The following is an 18134-nucleotide window of genomic DNA, read 5'->3' on the forward strand; positions in this document are numbered from 1 at the left end:
GTCCCTCTGTTTGTATTTTTCTGCCCTGAGGGAGCCTTCTAGACGTGAGTGAGTACAGAAAAGAGAGATATATAAAGGAAGTCTATGTTCCTTCCATCCGAGCGGGGAGGAAGGGCGGGCGCATGTGAATCTAAGCAGATACAATCATCAGAAATGCTTTTACGGTAAGTAATGCATTCTCTTCTGATGTTTGTTAATCTGCTTAGAATCACATGCTGTGCATAGACTAGCGAGCAGTACCCGGAGTTGGCGGTGGGTTATGAGAAGGAACAGTAGAGAAAAGGTGTCTTAATACTGCCTGTCCCACCTGGGAGTCAGATCTAGAGTGTGTATCTAGACAGTAGTGTTTTGTAAAGGTGTGCACAGAACTCCAGGTAGCCGCTTTGCAGATGGACTCAAGGGGAACATTTGCAATGAATGCTATGGATGCCCCCGTGCCTCGAGTAGTGTGTGCTCTTGGCCTAAAGGGCAGTTCTCTCTTAGCAAGAGTATAGCAGAGAGTGATGCATTGAACAATCCATCTAGAAATAGTGGATTTTGAAACTGCATCTCCTTCTCTTCCTGCTGCCACCGAGACGAAGAACTGATTAGTCTTCCTCAGTGGTCTGGTTCTTTCCATGTAGAACAGGACCGCTCTGCGTACATCTAGTGTGTGCAGAGTCCTTTCTCCCAAATTGGAAGGATTTTGAAAGAACGTTGGTAGTTCTATAGACTGGTTTACGTGGAATTTAGAAATAAATTTCGGAGCAAACCTAGGTTGAGTGCGTAGAACCACTTTATCTTTGTGAACTGTAACGAAGGGGTCTAGAATAGAAAGAGCCTGAAGTTCACTTACTCTCCTGATGGAGGGGATAGCTATTAAAAAAGCAGTCTTAAGCGTGAGGTGTTTAAGAGATGCTTTGTGCATGGGTTCGAATGGAGAGCCCATGAGTCTGGCGAGTACCACATTAAGGTCCCATCCGGGAGCTGGGTCAGCTATCGGGGGGTGTATTCTCTTTACTCCCTCCATGAAGGCCTTTATAACAGGGATCCTCCACCACGACACTTTGAGTTGGGAAGTGGTGTATGCAGAAAGTGCAGCTAGGTGGACTTTAATGGAGTTAAACACTAGACCTGAATCCAATAGGTGGGTGAGGTATAGGACCACATGTGTGGGAGAGCAGTCAATAGGGTTGATGCTTTTACTCTTGCACCAGATGACAAATCTTTTCCACTTGCTAGAATAGCAGTGGCGAGTGTTCGGTTTTCGGGCTTCCCTGAGGATGTCCATGCATCTTTGCGGGAGTTGTAGATGTCCGAACTCTATGATCTCAGGAGCCAAGCTGCTAAGTTCATGTTCTGGGGGCATGGATGCAGCGTCCTGCCTTTGTCCTGAGACAGCATGTTGTACGGGCAGGGGAGTTTTACTGGGGGGGATAGAGACATCTCCATCAAGTGAGCGAACCATGGTTGTCGTGCCCACATTGGGGCCACTAGTATCATGGTCACTTGTTCCTGGTGCATCTTGTGCACCACTTTGTTGAGAAGGGGAGTCGGGGGAAAAGCGTAAACAAATTTCCCTGACCATTGCATCGACAGACCGTTCCCCTTGGATTGGTTCTGGGGGTACCTGGAGGCGTAACTTAGGCATTGTGAGTTTTCCAGGGTTGCGAACAGGTCTATTTCTGGGAATCCCCATTGTGTGAAGACGTCGAAGACGATGTCTTCGTGCAGGCGCCATTCGTACTCTTTGGGCAGGGGGAAATCTCTGCTGAGGCTGTCTGCTAGCAGATTGAGTTCCCCGGGTACATGTAGTGATAGTAGGAACATGTCCTGTTTGAGAGCCCACTTCCATATATTCTGGGCCAGCTTGGACAGGCCTGGAGAGTGGGTGCCCCCTTGCTTGTTGATGTAGTACATGGCTGTGGTGCTGTCTGTAAGGACCATTACTGTTTTGCCTTGTAGGTGTTCCTGGAAGGCTTTTAGCGCCTTGAACACAGCTAGTAGCTCCAGTAGATTTATGTGTTTGGATGCTACGTTCGGAGTCCACACTCCGTGAGCAGTCTGATGGGACAGGTGCGCCCCCCCATCCTGTGAGGGATGCGTCTGTGGTTAGAGTGGCTTCCGCCGCGGGTGTGGCAAAGGGTTTCCCTTTTTCCATGTTTTCCTCTGTCCACCACCGTAGCGAGAGAACTAAGGCCTGCGAGACCACAACTAGATCCTCCCATAGTCCGCTGGCCTGACACCACTGGCTGTTGAGCCACTCTTGCATTGGGCGCATGCGCAGGCGCGCGTGAGGTACCAAATAAATACACGACGCCATCATTCCTAGCAAGCGCATTGCTTTGCGTACCGTCACCTCTCGACCGGTTACATATTGAGGGATTTGAAACAGCATGTTTTGGACCCTCTCTTTGGAGGGGAAGACGAGGCCGTCCTTTGTTTGAATTAGAGCCCCTAGGAATTGCTTGATTTGACTGGGGTCTAAACTGGACTTCTTTTCGTTGATGGAGAAGCCCAACTGGAACAAAAGGTCTACTGTCTTTTGGGTATTGGAGAAGCATGTTTCGTAAGAATCCCCTGTTATGAGCCAGTCGAGGTAAGGGTAAACTGGGATGGACAACCTGCGCAGGTGGGCCGCTGCCACTGCCAGCACCTTCGTGAATACCCTTGGTGCTGATGCTATGCCGAAGGGTAGCACTTTGAACTGGTAGTGTTTGCCCTCTATCATGAACCTGAGGTATTTTCTGTGCGCTGGCAACATTAAAATATGAAAGTATGCATCTTTCATGTCCAATGTTGTCATGTAATCTCCCTGAGAAAGCAGTGGGATTACTTCCTGTAAGGTTACCATACGAAACTTTTGGGGTTTGATAAAGTTGTTCGCTGGGCGCAGATCTAATACAGGGCGCATGGTTAGATCCTTTTGGGTACAAGGAAGTACACTGAATAAATACCTTCCGTTACCTGAGATAGAGGCACGACCTCTATGGCTCCTTTTTCCAGCAGTAGTTGTACTTCTTGGAGAAGGATGGCAAGATGTTCCGGTGTCATGCGACGTCCCCTCGGGGGTCTGTAGGATGGGGAACTGTTGAATTCGATACAGTATCCGTGGGCTACGGTGGACAGTACCCAACGGTCTGACGTTATCTCCTCCCATGCAGGAAGAAAGGATGTTATCCGGCCCCCGACCGGTGTTGCATGGGAGGGGACGCGAATCTTCGCGTCACTTGGAGTTGTTGGGGGCTTGGGAGCCTCTGGGGGTGGATCCCCGACCCCTCCCTTTGCCCCGGCTTTGGCCTCTTTGGCTGTACTGCCCACTATTGGTTTGGTAATTGGTGGCAGGGTATTGCTGATGTTGATTTTGTTGTTGGTGTTGGCGTTGGCCACGAAAAAAGCGTTTGTTGCCATAGCCGCGCCTGGTAGTGGGCTTAGAGATTTGGTCGAGAGTCTTGATAGTGTCGAACTCTTTTTTTAGCCATCTCTAGGGCTTCATCTACCGCTTTTCCGAAGAGGTTAGCGTCCTCGACAGGTTTATTTATCAAAGACGCCTGTGTCTCTGGTTTAAAGCCTGAGTTGCGCAGCCATACATGGCGCTTTAGGAGTATTCCTTGTACCAAGGAACGTCCTGCTGTTTCTGCCGCGTCCAGAGAGTTTTTAACAATGCTCTGGTTCACTTGGGTTCCTTCGCCAATAGTTGACAGTAGGCGCGTACGTAAAGGCTCCGGTGCTTCCTCGGCGTCTTTTCGCAGTTTGGCCCACTGCGCGTCTGCGTAGCTTGCAAGCAAGGAATTGTTGTTGGCAATTCTTGCTGAGAAGGCAGCCGAGGAAGTAACTCTTTTTGCAAGGGCATATAGCCTCTTGCCCTCCTTGTCAGGGGGTGCCTCACTGGTGGAAAGTGGTACCCCTGCCCTCTTTCTAGTATTAGAAACCACTAGGGAATCAGGAATGGAATGTCCCCTAATGTAGAGGGGGTCTGAGGGTGAAGGAGTGAAAAGTTTTTCAATCCGTGGATTGACCCCTCTGATCATAGCGGGAGTGGACAGCGAAGGTATGATCCTTCTCTTCACTGAAGCGAGGAGTGGAATGGTCTGGCTGACCGGGGGTTTTTCCTTAATCACTCTTTCTACAAAGTCCAATTCTGGAGAGAGTTCCCCGGTGTCGAGTTCGAAATGCGCTGCTGCTCTGCGCAACAGTGCATTGAACGTCGGCTGATCGTCAATTGGAGACGTGTTCCTAACTGGAGAATTGTCCGGAGGAGTTAGGTTTAGGACATCAGTGTCGGAATACACTGATGGTGATTGCCAGGGGTGTGAAGGTCCCTCTTCTGGGTTAACCCCGAAGCCTTCTTCTATAATGTCTGTTCTGTCTTCCAGACACTCCTCCTGGTTCTGTTCTTCATTGTCCATGAAATCATCTTCTTCCTCGAAGTCTTGCTCCTCCCCAGTGAGGTCATATACATCTTGGAAGTCTGAGGCTGTGTCCTGCTGGGGATCGACTAGCCTCGGATTTTTAGCCCTGGGGTCCTCCTGAGGCCCTTCTCTGGTCCTCTTGTGTGTTTGAGAGGCCTGGGTGCTCATGAACTTTTCCATCCTCTCCATACAGAGGTGGAGTCTTTCCATAGTTTCATGGGGTACCCCAGAGCGGTCTGGCGGGGGAAACATAGGGTTATCTAACTCGAAATGGCTCGACCTCTCCCAAAGCGTCGAGGAAAGTGTCCCGTCGCCCTCCGAAAAACCTTCCGGTGTGTCGGGAGACTCCCTGTCTGAAGGGGGTAGTCCCTGCTTCCCTTCGGGCTTTTTCGGTGTATCCTTTAACTTATGCGTAACGCTCGACGAAATCTTCGGCGTACGCTTTTGGGCGTCGGCTACAGCGATCCTTGCTAAGCTATCGGCGACTCGCTTGTCGGCGACTCGTTTGTCGGCGGAAGCTTGAGTTTTCGACGCTATGGGTATCGAACGCTCTACGGCGGTCTGCGCTTTCTGTTGATGCGCACCGGCCGATGGTTTGGTGGCAGCGCCCTTGTTTACCGAAAGCCCAGTCGCAGGTCGCGGCTGCGGTTGCGAGAGGGGCTTCGAACCCGAACGGTCCGAGGAGGCCGCCGGTGGAACCTGCGTCTCCTTGGGCGCCGAAGGTCTTTTCGACTTTGTCGAAGAAGAGCCGTGGGTTGTGTGTTTATGTGGATCTTTGTGTGCGTCTGTGTCGCCGGGGTGTTCATCCCCATAAGCAGGGCGTGAGCCGAGCCCGTCGGAGCCGGGGACAGACGACGAAGCGCGTAAGCGCTCCTTAGAGGGGGTTTCGACTTCCGTAGCGGAGGTCGTGTTATCGCGTTCCTCGTCACTGTCGGTGGTAGCAGCGGCGGGTGAACCTTCGGCCTTCGACATCGCGTAGGCCGCCCACCTTTTAACCCTTCGGTCTTTTAGAGTTTTAGGCTTAAGAAGCCGACAAGCCGCGCACCTTTCCTCCTTGTGATCGAGGGGCAAGCAGCGGTTACACCGTGAGTGCTTGTCCTTCCAAGTGAATTTGCCTTTACAAAGTGGGCAAAACCTAAACGGTGTCCTCTCCATAGCCGAGGCATTCTCAGAAAAGACCCAGAGATGTCCCACGACCCCACTCTCCCTACTGTATATGGCCTGCGAGGCCAGGCCACGTGTTCGGCAGCGCCGAAGGATTTCTTCCGCTCGACCCTCCGTCGAAGATTCTTTTCGGCGGAGAACAGCTTACAACTGCGTCGAGGGAGGGGTTATAAATATTAGATAAAACACGACCAGAGGTCGAGGAGTTGCAATGTCTCTCGAGGAGCTCCGCGTGAAGGCGACCAGAAGCTGGGCGGAAAAAAACAATCTGAGGGACCTCGACGCGTGAGGGATTGTGGGTACAACGCACGTCACTATAGGGATAGTGTTTCAGACACGCCTTGTCGACGTCCCCTTTTCGACTACGAAAAACAAAATGCAATACTCCGCAGTGACCACTGGATGTCGGACCTATGCACAGCATGTGATTCTAAGCAGATTAACAAACATCAGAAACATCCATATTTCTCATTATGGCCCAACTTTCTAAATATAAGTACTCTTCATGGTAAAATAATAGAATAAAAGTTTTTCTTCTTTAAATCAAAATGGGATAAAAGGAGGCACACTTTAAATCAAAGTAGGATAAAAGAAATGTTAAAATTCTTGTAAAAGGTAAGCAAACTTTTCAATCACTGCTAACTCAAATTAACCCCTGCTAGCCAGGCTTCAGAAGTCCAACCTGTAGTAGGTGCTATACACAGTCAAGAGTGCACTGGGGGTCCAGTGACCAAGGTTGAGAAGGAAGGAATAAGGCGAGTACTAGATATAGCAAAGTTCTATGAAGAAGTCTTCTGTTTGCAGGTAAGTACAATAGTTTAAATAAGCTAGGTCCAAATAGGTTCTTTATGCCAGAGGGACCTAGGGTGCCCTTGGGAGAAGTGCAAAGGCTTAACTGCTGCCATCCCGTTGTACTAAATCACATAGCAAGACCAATGCTTGACAGTATCTTTTCAATGGAGAATCAAATCTGCACCAGGTCAGGCCACCAGGTGAGGTGACAGATGTCCCTGGTTTAGGTTTCTTATCCTGTAAGGCTGAAGAAGGTCCTTTGGAGGGGGGGCAGCTAGATGCACTCGAGCAGTGGGACGCCCAGCAGTGGATTTCCACAGCACTGGAGTGTTGGAGCCTTTCACAGGCTCTGTATGCAGATTGGTTATTGTGCAGTGGAGTTTGTGTCCTTTCTCGGTCCTGGTCTCGGTTGACGGGACTTTCAGGAGTGGGATTCGGTCACTGGAGGTCCAGAAGGATGCCTACCAAATTGCAGACGAAACCGACCTTCAGCAGATGTTGCACCACAAAATGGCACAGGACACTGGGTATTAGGGATGGTGCAAATTGAAGTTCATCTTGGGACTGGTTGATCCCATCAGTGCTGGGGAGGAAGTTCTTTTCGGGTCTTCCCTGTTGTTCAAAGGTTGCTGATGTGATAACAGTTATGTTGCTGGCACTGGCCGTCGCTGGAAGTGGCTGCAGGCGTCCTGTTTCAGATTTTCAATCCAGTGGTCGACTCTGGGGTTTAGTTCCAAGACCCTTGCCTTACCCGTTGAAAAACTAGCTAAGACCACCAATTATACCACAAGTCTCATGCAAATCTGAGAGGTGGGCTGTCCACGAGGACAGCCAGCCTCCCAGTTGGAACTGGTTCCAAGGAGGCACACTGTAGAACTAAGACCAGGGGAGTTGGTCTCCTCCCCCACTTCCTGTCCTTTCAGGCACTCAGAGCCTTGGCGGGCTTTCCAAGGGAAACCCACCACAGACAAGAGACTCATCAAGACCACTGCCACCCATCTAGGTAGAAGGCGGCCTCATAAAGGACAAGTCATCAAGAGATGGCAAGAACAAACGTACAGCTACAATTTTAATGGAATGACGCACCCTGTGTTCCTGGCTGCAACTGCGAAGACAGCCTGCAACATAGGTTCACAAATGTTTATAGAAAAATATCAACTGCCACCAGCCAAGCGTGTGGCCTGTCTGGAGGCCTTTGTAAGAACGGCAGACAGTCAGCCCCCCCCCCCACCCCCCGATACTGCTCCCCCCTTAGATGAGCTGCAATGCCCAGGCCTCGGAGGTCATCTCCTGCCAATAGGGCAAGTGCACGCCAATCCTCCCACCAACAGGGAAAACGTGGGGGAGAACTCAATGCAGCTTTGAGGCCGAGCCGGCTCCACCGCTGGTGCAGTCTTCCGGCCCCCCCCCAGATGCGTCCCTGCCAGTTCTGGAGTGTGCAAAACACCTTTGCTCTTGCCTGAATTACTGAGGCTGCACCTTCCTTCCAAATGGGATAACTTGTCGGAACCCTCTTCCTCTAAAGGAGGAACTAAAAGGATTAGGTGCTTGTTGGGCAGCCAGGCCAGAGACTTAGCAGCCAACTTTGATTCCTTACATTTTTTTAAGGACTCATAAGCCCTAGGACCAAACAAGTGCCTGCCATCAAAGGCAAGAGTAATTTTGCTTGCACATTGGGAGAGAAACTGTTGCTGACCCCGTGGCTCAGCCCACACAATCTGCAACGTCCGGGCCAGTCTGCAGGGATTGGCAGGCCACCTCGACCAATCGCAGAAATCCTTTCTGCATTTCTCCCTGTGGGATGTGTTCTGTGGCCTCCTGAATCACCCTCCAGTGAATATTTGGCAAATGCACAGCCAACATTCACTGCCTACGGAGAAAACCAGTCTACAATAAGGTTAGAAGATGAAAGGGGGGCCAGTGCATGGGGGTACGATGTTCTTACAAGGGCTGGACACTAGATGTTGGTTTTTATACCCAGAGAGGAGGTCCCTCCCCATGAGGTCCTCCCGCATTATATCACCCCCATGGGGACCATCGGGTAGCAGCTACAGCTCCCTGGCCTTATGGAAAAGGGCTCCCCCTTGGGGAGAAGTAATCACATTTAAGTTATAGTCACAAGCGTCACTGATTCACAACAAATTTGCCGTATGTTCCCTCTGTGCATTATTCTGTCTCCTACTTCAAAAGGCCACACTTTCCCCTAAAGTGGCTTTGTAAGCTTATTAGTGGTTAGAGTCTACTTTTCTGACACACAAGATCAGTGTTTCAAAAAGGGGACAGACCTAGGTAAATCTGAATCAAGTGGCTATATAGTGCAGTCTCAGACAAGGTGGTCTTTCATTAAATAAAGCAATCTAAATAAAATAAAGGACAAGTGAGCTTACCAGTTTGAATACAACGTGTAAAAGAAATCCTGTACACTCAAATGTTCTGCTTTGAAAGTGGGCGTGCTGGAAACAAAATGCAGGGCCTGCGAGACATCTGTAACAAGAAAAGAGAAAAGTAACAAGATGAGAGAAAAAGCGCACAATTAAAATACAAGTTGTGTTGGTTGCTTAGCTTCCACACCACAATAATCATCTCATCAAATCCTTTTCTTTAAGGCAATAAACCAGAATTAGATGTCATGACAGCACTGGTGCAACACATTTCTATAAAGAGATGCCTTTAAAAATGTAAGAAACACTGCCCAATGTTTAGTTTGTGCTTGTTAACAAAATAGCTGGTTTACAAGGATATCCCTGGTGCACATACAGAAAAGAAGTGGTTGGGCACTCAAGAACTTGTTCTTGGTATGGAGTGGGGCGTATCGAAATACAATGTAACAAGTCAAAAGTTTGAAAAGGAAGGCTCACATAAATACTGTTCAAAAGTAAATGAATCTGTAGTTGCAGTAAAAGGCACAAGCTAGTATTCCACAAGTCTTTGTCGGTAGGGGAGCATTCATGTATTCCTAACCATTAGGGTTAACCACTGGTTCAGTGTGAACTCCTGCACCTCTTTAGTAACTCTTCAGTGTGAAAAATGGTGTCAGCAGCTTTTTCATAAACCCTCATTTAGGGTACTAATGGGACATTGCTATAGGCAGGGCAGAACATCCCTCAGTTTGCATATTCACAAGAGTGGTCAAGGAATGAAAGCCAAGCACTTAAGGATGCTGGGCCAACAATTATAAAACCTTTCAAATAAAATGAATATCCACACTAGAGATAGTCTAAATCAAATGTTTGCAGGAAGTTAAATTAATAAATGACTTTACATTATTATTGGATATGATGGCTTTCCCAATAGATTTTTTATTTGGTTTTCACCTCTGATGCAATCTGGACAGGCCCGTTTTGAAATCCACCACCAGGTAGCACCTTGCAGCTAGGTGGTATAATCCATCACATCTGTCACAGTGATGCCACCAGTCAACATACCTGGAGCCACCAACACCATTTACTTCAGTTTCACCACTCCCCCCCCCTAACCCCCCCCAATCACAACCCTGCAAGCAAATGGCAGCACTGTCACCAAAAAGGTTTGCACAAATATCTAATTAACAAACCAGTACTGACTTTACAGGGGTATTGAAGGGGGGTAGACAGGAAGGCGAAGATGAATCTGTAGAAGGAAACCATCAGTGAGAACATGACCAACTCTAAGTAGTTTGTTGTATAGATCCATCCATCCATCCATCCATCCATCCATCCATCCATCCATCCATCCATCCCAGATTCCTTAGCGTGGTAAGACCCTCAAACCGATGCCAATGACAGTTTGGAGGTCAGTAAAGGGAAAGTAGGCACCTTTTTAACACCAACCTCCTAACATAACTTGAAAATTACAGTTATAGTCTTTTGTGAAAGTATACAAAGAGGACCCCTTCGAACATTGGTATATGTTGACTAAGGGGAGACCCTTCCCACCCCCCGACCCTCTAAGTGGAAGTAGCTGCTGATCAACTGTTCAAATAGCTTGTTAGGGAGACTTCTCCGAAATGTGCTAATCACCCTTTACCTTAGAGACCCCCAGCACTATTTGCCAGATTTCAGGACTTTTCATTTTTAACCTGGAGAGAGAGAGAGACCTTTTCCCACTCATGTAATTATCTGTGATTTAGACGCTGTTTCTTGTGGTTTTGGAGTCTGACAAACTCCATAGGCATCTTTTTACATTGTGGCACAGCACCTTCATATTTTTACATTGTGGCACAGGGAAGCATTTCAGGTTTCCCCCAAGGTTTAAATACCTTCTCTTGGATAAACTACTGTTTCCAAGAACAGTGAAGGGAAATTGACGTTACTTACATGTGCAACTTTCTAGAACCAGCACACACTATCTTACAATAGGGTGTTGGAGGAGTTACTTAGTATCCCCTTTGTCACATGTAACATTTTTATGTTACCCTTTCTACAATTAATGGGAGGTGGCAGAGGTTTACATTTAACTACCGTTCATTTTTACCGCAGGCTACGTTCGCAGCTGCAGTAAGGCACCCATGGGTGCCCATTTTGTCAAAACGGCCCCAGTCTTTTTTGCCATTTCTTGCTGGAAAGATCCTTCTTTTTCTACTCCGCGCACCAAAACAGGTTTGGTCCCTTAGTTTTGTCTTTGGCAGGATTCACGACCTCTGGCTCCAGGGTGTCTGGCAGGGGCAGAAAGCGAGGAAGGTGCCCAAAACGCCCTGTGCTTAATCCCCTTGATTACAGGACTGCACCCAAAGGTGATTGGCTGGCTAGCTGTCCGGCAAAGGCAGCCACTTTACCTTGCTATGTGATTGACAGCTAGGCTGTAATAAATGGGAAAAACCTGCATAAAAGGCAAGGCTTTTTGGCTTGGAAGGCAGAGTCGACCATTGTAACGAAAGAAGCAAAGACTAGCTGGAAGAGGACGGCTGCTGCAACAACTGGACCGTTGGTTTGCCCGGTGAAGCCCTGCTGCAGGTCTGAAACGCCAAGTTCATCTCGACAGAGAAGCCCTGCAAAGACTTCTCCCTTTGAGTTGGTGGCACCAATCAACTCGTAAGCCACCTGGATACCATTCTCGGAGATGGTAGTATTTTCCTCAGAGTACTGCAGGAAACCAAATAGACAGGGAGAAGGACACCAGTTTGTGTGCTTGACTACAGCTACCGGAATCGAAGATTTGCCTTTGCCAGCTTTTTGACCAGTCCCAGTGCAGGAGTCCCCCAACGTCCTCTCTCTTGTCCCCACAACTGAGGCTCAGGAACAGCAAGATCTGCAGCAACTGCCAGGAACAGACTCTTCTTCAGCTGAATTTTTTCTTCATTGTAAGGTACTGTAAAAACCCGACCAAGAGAACTTACCTTTCACTGCGAAAGTGTGTAAAACTTTGGCAACTTGCAGGCCTAATCAGCTTGTGACCCAACATACGATTCTTTCTTTTACTAACTACTGAGAACTTTGGCAACAACTTTTCTGTTTCACTTCCAGAACTGCTTTATCCTATACAAGACTTTAGCCTAACCTATTGCATTGAATCAACTCCTCTGGTGAACTCAAACTATTTGCACTGTTTTAGAGTAACTCATTTGTATTATTTTATGCCTTTTTGTTCCTACTTCAAATGCTACGAATGCCATTTTTCTCCTCCTTCAAAGTAGGTTAAATGCCTCAGAACCTGATACTGTGAAGTACTGAAGTATATTTTTGTGCGATATAAATTGCCTCCTTCTAGTGAATGTTTTATAAATGACTGAAATAAATGAATACGTGTTTTACCAAGAAACCTTGAGTATATGTCTATTTGAATACTTGTTTTATAGACCTCTGTGTAACACCCTTACAGCTCACATTCCCTCTTGAGATAAACCTGACTGCTCAGCAGCGCTACTACAAAACTGTGTAGTACAGACTTGTACCAAAGGTTGGTTTTGCTTAAACCTGTAATCCTAGTTGTGTGTAGTGGTCCCAAAGGGTACAGCACGCAAACTTCCCCTAAAAGATGCACCACTTTTAAGTCGGACGCAAGCTCCAGGAAGATCCTCAGGACTCCCAGGAAGCAGGACTGACCAAGCCTGAGCCCCCTCAACAGAGTGCTGGACTCCAGATGCAAGGAAAGTCCAAAGTGGTAGCCGAGAACCGCAGTGATGCCATTTGCTGAGACGCAAGGAGCTGAAAATACGAAGTGCCACTGATTTTAAGTTCACCCTTTGCTGTTGCTGACCATGCCAGTATAGAAATCCCCAGAAGTCCTCCCTCTTGTCCCCACGACTGTCAGCCAGTAACACCAGATTCTGCAGAGCTGCACATGAACAGAAGACAGCTGGAACCATTTCTTCTAACCAAAGGTACTGTAAAACTAAGGGTACTTGCCTCTTGTGGTGTAGCCTTACTTGATCTCAGTTGAGACTTGTCTTGGTTGCTTATGCAGAGTTGCTTACAGCTTCTACTCCTTGCAAGCCTCCCAGCTTGTGGCTCTACATCGATTCTACTGTTTCTACAAAGACTTCTAAAACATTGTGCAAGACTTTTACTTACCTGCAAGAAGTGCTTCAGCTCACCTAGACTTTTGCCCAATTCATATTGGCTAGCCTGCCTACCTTAATGACTTTGTCCTCGGACTGTGTTTTTAACCTTCCTTCCAGGAAAGGGTTAACTTGCTTTGCATTTGGGGTTCTAAAGTACTTACCGGCTTCAGAATATTTGTGTGACCTATGTTTTATTCTAAAACCTCTTTACTTTGACACTCGACTCAGTATTGTTCTGGATGTACCAGTGATATATTAATGTCCACATTTTCATAGTTATTTAAGTCACCTCTGGGAGTAGGAATCAGCTGTGTCATCCCAAATGGGTACTTACTGATTTAGAGATACTAAGTGTGTAGTTGAGTGTATTTGTGTGTTACTGTTATATTGCACCTGCTGAAGAAGGCTTATATGATAGGTTATTTATAACTTTCAAGTGCTGACCCGGGTACCGAACCGGTGTTGCTCCGTGTCGCCTTGCTTCTAAGGCGAGCACGTCGCTGCTGAGCTATCCTCCCGAGACCAAACTGACTTAAATTAAAAATTGTTTAATCAAGAAACCTTGAGTACAAGTTTTTATTTGGATACTTGTCACTGGATCTGTGTAAAATCCCTACTGCTCACATTGATCCCTCTTGAGATAAGTCTGGCTGCTCAGCCACACTACCAACCTGTGTAGTACAGACTTGTACCAAAAGTCGGGTTCCTATTGTCAGGAGGTCAAGGTTGCTGTAGTGCACCCAAAGCATACTGCACACAATCTTGCCTAACGTGGCTCAACTGTCCTGTGGTACTTCAATGGATGCCAGCTCATAGTATGTCCTTATGCAACACCATATAAAAATGGTCTGTTTAGAGAGGTCTTCCCTTTCGTGGGGAAGTGAAGTAATTGCACAGCTGATCAACACAACATTCCTTTGTTCTGGCGATATCGAATTTTAGTGCCCTTCTAGGGTCTAAGCTGTTAAGTGATCTTCAACCTCGAAAGAGGGTGCTGAGGAAAAAAAAATATATAGCTCTGACACTTTTGGTAAGCAGGATGGCCAGGATTAGCCCTCTTAGACCTAAAAATCCAAATGGATGAAGCTAAAGATAAGGGCAATCTGGCCATCTTGCTCTTGCTGGATCCGTCCACAGCCTCCGACTTAGTCAACCATCATATTCTGACCAAACATCTTGCCTCAGCTGTCGCATTCTCCCAGAATGCCACAAAGTGGATTCGGTCCTTTCTGTCTGACAGAATGACCAAGGTCTTTGCCCCCTCTGCTGCAGCTGGCCCCGTCCCAATCCAATGTGGAGTCACCCAAGGATATTGTTTTTCCCCTACGCTTTACAACATCTTTACCAAGCTCCTCTTTGACCGCCTTGACGACCTAGGTGTCACATACAAACTATGCTGACGCCACCCAGGTCCTCATCACACTCACAGGGAGCTATGAGAAAGATGTTGCAAAGTTAAATGAAGTCTACCTTGAAATTCAAGCATGTAAGACTTCCCATAGCCTCTGCTTAAATAACAAGACGGAACTGTTAATCGTCGGTTCCCAGGCCCGTCTCAACCAACTCGACCCTAGGTATCAGTCCATCATTGATGGCAACATCACAATAGTTTCAAAAGAAGTTAAAATGCTGGGTGTGTATCTCTACTCCACACTCTCGCTTAAAATACAAATAAACGCCACTCTCTTCCACGGCCTTAACTAATAAATTCATTAACGCATGCAGACCATTCTTATTGACTAACAGCTGCCTTACATTGGCTAGGGCCCTGACACTATCTAGATTGGATTATTGCAGGACACTCTTCCTTGGCTCTACCAATCACAACCTGAACAGACTACAGAACCACGCCCTCAGATGCGCACTCAACCTCCCTCTCAAGGCTCACATCTCCACCATCAGGAAAGAGGTTCATTGGCCCTCTATCCGTGACAGAATCAAATTACGTGCACTTGTCATCACACACAAATGCCTCTCTGACAGCCCCACAATACTTATCAGATAAATTCACCAGACAAAGTTCATCCAGACCAAGCAGAACCCCATATCGGCACCAACTAAACATTCTGAAATTCAACTTTAAAATGCAGGGGGAGCTAGCTTCCCTATGTTAGCAGCAAAATGCTGGAACACACGCAATCAGAGCTGACAACTCATTCTGGTCATTCAGAGCCAAGGTGAAGGAGCCGTTCACAACTCAAGAATAACCTGTTACTTGCCCGTAGCAAATTCTCCCACCCTGTCAACTTGTGCTATCCTTTGCTGCGGACCAATCTGTAACAAGGTCCAGTTTGTTCCTTTTGTTGCCTCCATTGTCACGGACCATTCTGTAACCTGGTCCTCATGTTATTTATTCTGTTATTCGCATATGCAACCTTCTGTAACCCATATTGCTCTACAAGTCTAATGCGGCCAGTTACCCCAGGGTTCGGCTGCGCTATACAAATAAACTACAAAACAAGGTAACATTTCTTAGAAGAATTGCAAAAACAAGGCAAGTAAAATTGACAATGCTTAAAGTTCTGAAAACTTCTTGCAGAAATTAAAGCTACTAAAAAGGCTACCTTGATAGACAGTCAGCAAAACAGACCGGATCGGAAAGGCTCAAATGGATATTCCATATACTGTTTCATGGAAGGGGAGGTCCAGGTCCCAAGCAGGGACATAAATTATGAAAGGAGTTCTTTTTTCAGTATTTTCTTAAAATGGGGCAAGAGTGGCCAGATGGCCCTTAATGATTGCAAAATTTAATTCGGACTTAGTAGAGACATGCGGAACATGCCTGCGGGGCACACCAAACCTATAACCCCATCAATCATGAACTTGTGACTGTCAGCGACAGGCACAAATGGACTCGATGGATGGGATCCTTGCAGAGCGCATCACACCAATAGCCTCCTCAGAGAGATTGCTACTTTTATACATCAACTTCTCAATATCCAGGCATGTAAAAGTAGCCTACTGCTATTGGGGTAAAACACTCTGCCTCAAGCCTGTGACAGAAGATAGTCACTCCAAGGGGTTAGAGGAGTTTTTCTAAAGTCCTACTGGCAGTAAGACTTTAGTAAGCTACCCCAGTGGTTTGTAGATCCCCCAAACTCTTGGCATCAGCCTGTACTAGCTCAGGACCTTGGTAGAGTGGCAGAGAAGTTAGGCTTATCTTTAGAGCAAGATGTAAGCTTTAAATTGAATGTTATACAGGCACAGCAAAGAAGCACTTACAAATATTTATATAAAAGATATATATTATATTTACGCCAGAATCACTTTAAATACTTAAGATGGTAACTGTAAAACACTTAGGAATACTAGATAATACACTACAAAGGGCACTTTAAAGCATTGTACACCTTCCTGCTCGCTGCTCTTTTCCCTACTTAAGGAACCCTCCAGCCTCTTTTCCTTTGCAGCTGGGGAGCAGCTGTAAGTGGATCTAGGTCACCTGGCCTAAGTCCCGCCCACCTTCTTAGCCCTGCCTCTTCCTTCCTGCTCTTAACTCTTAGATGAAGGGCGCCTCTCGGCCAGGCGTCCAAAGTGAAGGACAGTCAAAGAAAAGGGCTATTGCTGTTTGGACCTGTTCGGACCAGGAGGATCCAGGGTCCGATCCCCTGCTAAAACAGCAGGTAAGCATGCACCAACATGCGTTACTCCCTCTGTCTCAACAGGCCATCCCCACCCTCTCTGATCCCACTCGTGTTGTTCCCTTGTGCACCCCCCACCCCCTCCTGCACACAGGAGTAAGTTTTGACTGCTTACTCTGTTCTCTCCTTCTCTCCCTTTGTCCCTTTTCACCCCCATCTCGTCCCCTTACTTTCTTCTATGCACTTACTCCATCAGAATTGTCCCTGGACCTATGATAGCAACCTCGTCTGTCGCTCCCTAGCCCCTTACTGTTGACCCCCCACCCCCCTTCCCACCAGCACTATCTGAAATGTTGTCAGGCCTAGTACGATAGTCACTTGTTTTGTTCCTCCCCTCCCTTGTTCCCTTCCTTGCCTTGAAGCGCTTTGAAACACATTGTGTATAGGCGCTATATAAATAAACTATCATATCAAACTATAATATCATGTTTTTATAATTGTGTTTATATATAATGTGATAGTACTTATTTTCCCAAGATTCCTCTTGGCCTACTTGCATTTAAGTAAACCTTTGATTTGTTCAATATAGTGTTTTGTGTTTCTTTGGATCATATGTATGCTACAATTTCTTTGCACCAAGGTACAGCACTCTCCCTCTTATGATAAACCTGGCTGCTCTGTTTCCGCTACTATATGCACAGTCAGTAAGGAACAAGTTACTTACCTGTAACTGTTCTCCAGCATGGTCTGGCATGGATTCACATGCTCATGAATATTCCCGTCAGGCTGGGAATCCTCAGTAAAGAAAAAATCAGTATCAGTTTCGTTTCTGATCTGTCTTTCTTAGTAGTAACCAATCACTGATCTCTGGGTCATGCTGCCCCCAGCCAATGACTGCCCTCTCCCTAAGCCCCGCCTCTGGCAGCCATCCTCAGATTTGGTAGCACGCCAAGTGGCAATATGACCAAGTGAAGAGCCGCAGAGAGGTAGGTGGGAGGGTTCGCATGTGAATCCATGCCAGACCCATGCTGGAGAACAACAGTTACAGGTAAGTAACTTGTTCCTTCTCCAGCATGGGGTCTGGCATGGATTCACATGCTCATGAATATAAGAATACATAGCAGTACACACATGCACATCCACGGGAGGTGGCAACAGGCTCAACATTAAGCAATACAACAACTCAACATTAAGCATCTCTTACCTCCTCACCAGGCTCACCTTAAGCGAACAGGTTGCGCAGCACTGCTTGGCCAACCCTGGACTCCTCGCTGGAGTCCCGATCGACGCAGTAGAATCTTGTGAAGGTGTGCGTCGACCTCCATGTAGCAACCCTGCAGATGTCCAGTAGGGGCACACCAGACAGGAACACCGTGGTAGTAGCTATCGCTCTGGTCAAATGGGCTCTCGGATTGCCGGGCAGCGGTCGGTTTGCCAACTGGTGACAATGCATGATGCAGCCGGAGAGCCATCTGGAGATGCCTTCCCTTGATTCGCAGACCCAAAGTTCAAACAGTTGTGACGTCTTCCGAAAACTCTTTGTGCGGTCCACGTAGAACTTCAGCAGTCTAGCTACATCTAGCGAGTGCAAAGTCCTCTCGGCTGGCGTCGAAGCGGACGGAAAGAAAACTGGTAACACCAAGGGCTCGTTGAGGTGGAAGTCCGACGGCACTTTGGGCATGAAGGAGGGGTGAGTCCTCAGCACCACCCTCGTGTCATGAAAAGTCA

The 18134-nt window shown here is 47.4% G+C and overlaps 1 protein-coding gene across 1 annotated transcript in view; it reads right to left on the reverse strand.

The window, feature by feature from the left end:
- LOC138468291 (exportin-5-like) overlaps nt 1-18134 on the reverse strand; it is a 1210104-nt gene that overhangs the window by 341474 nt on the left and 850496 nt on the right. The window contains exon 21 of the mRNA XM_069608777.1: nt 8735-8831. Coding sequence (XP_069464878.1) covers nt 8735-8831 — 97 coding nt within the window. The remainder of the gene's footprint in view (nt 1-8734; nt 8832-18134) is intronic.

Source organism: Ambystoma mexicanum, chromosome 4q, assembly GCF_040938575.1.
Source record: "Ambystoma mexicanum isolate Mex_15411 chromosome 4q, UKY_AmexF1_1, whole genome shotgun sequence".
Classification (NCBI taxonomy): domain Eukaryota; kingdom Metazoa; phylum Chordata; class Amphibia; order Caudata; family Ambystomatidae; genus Ambystoma; species Ambystoma mexicanum.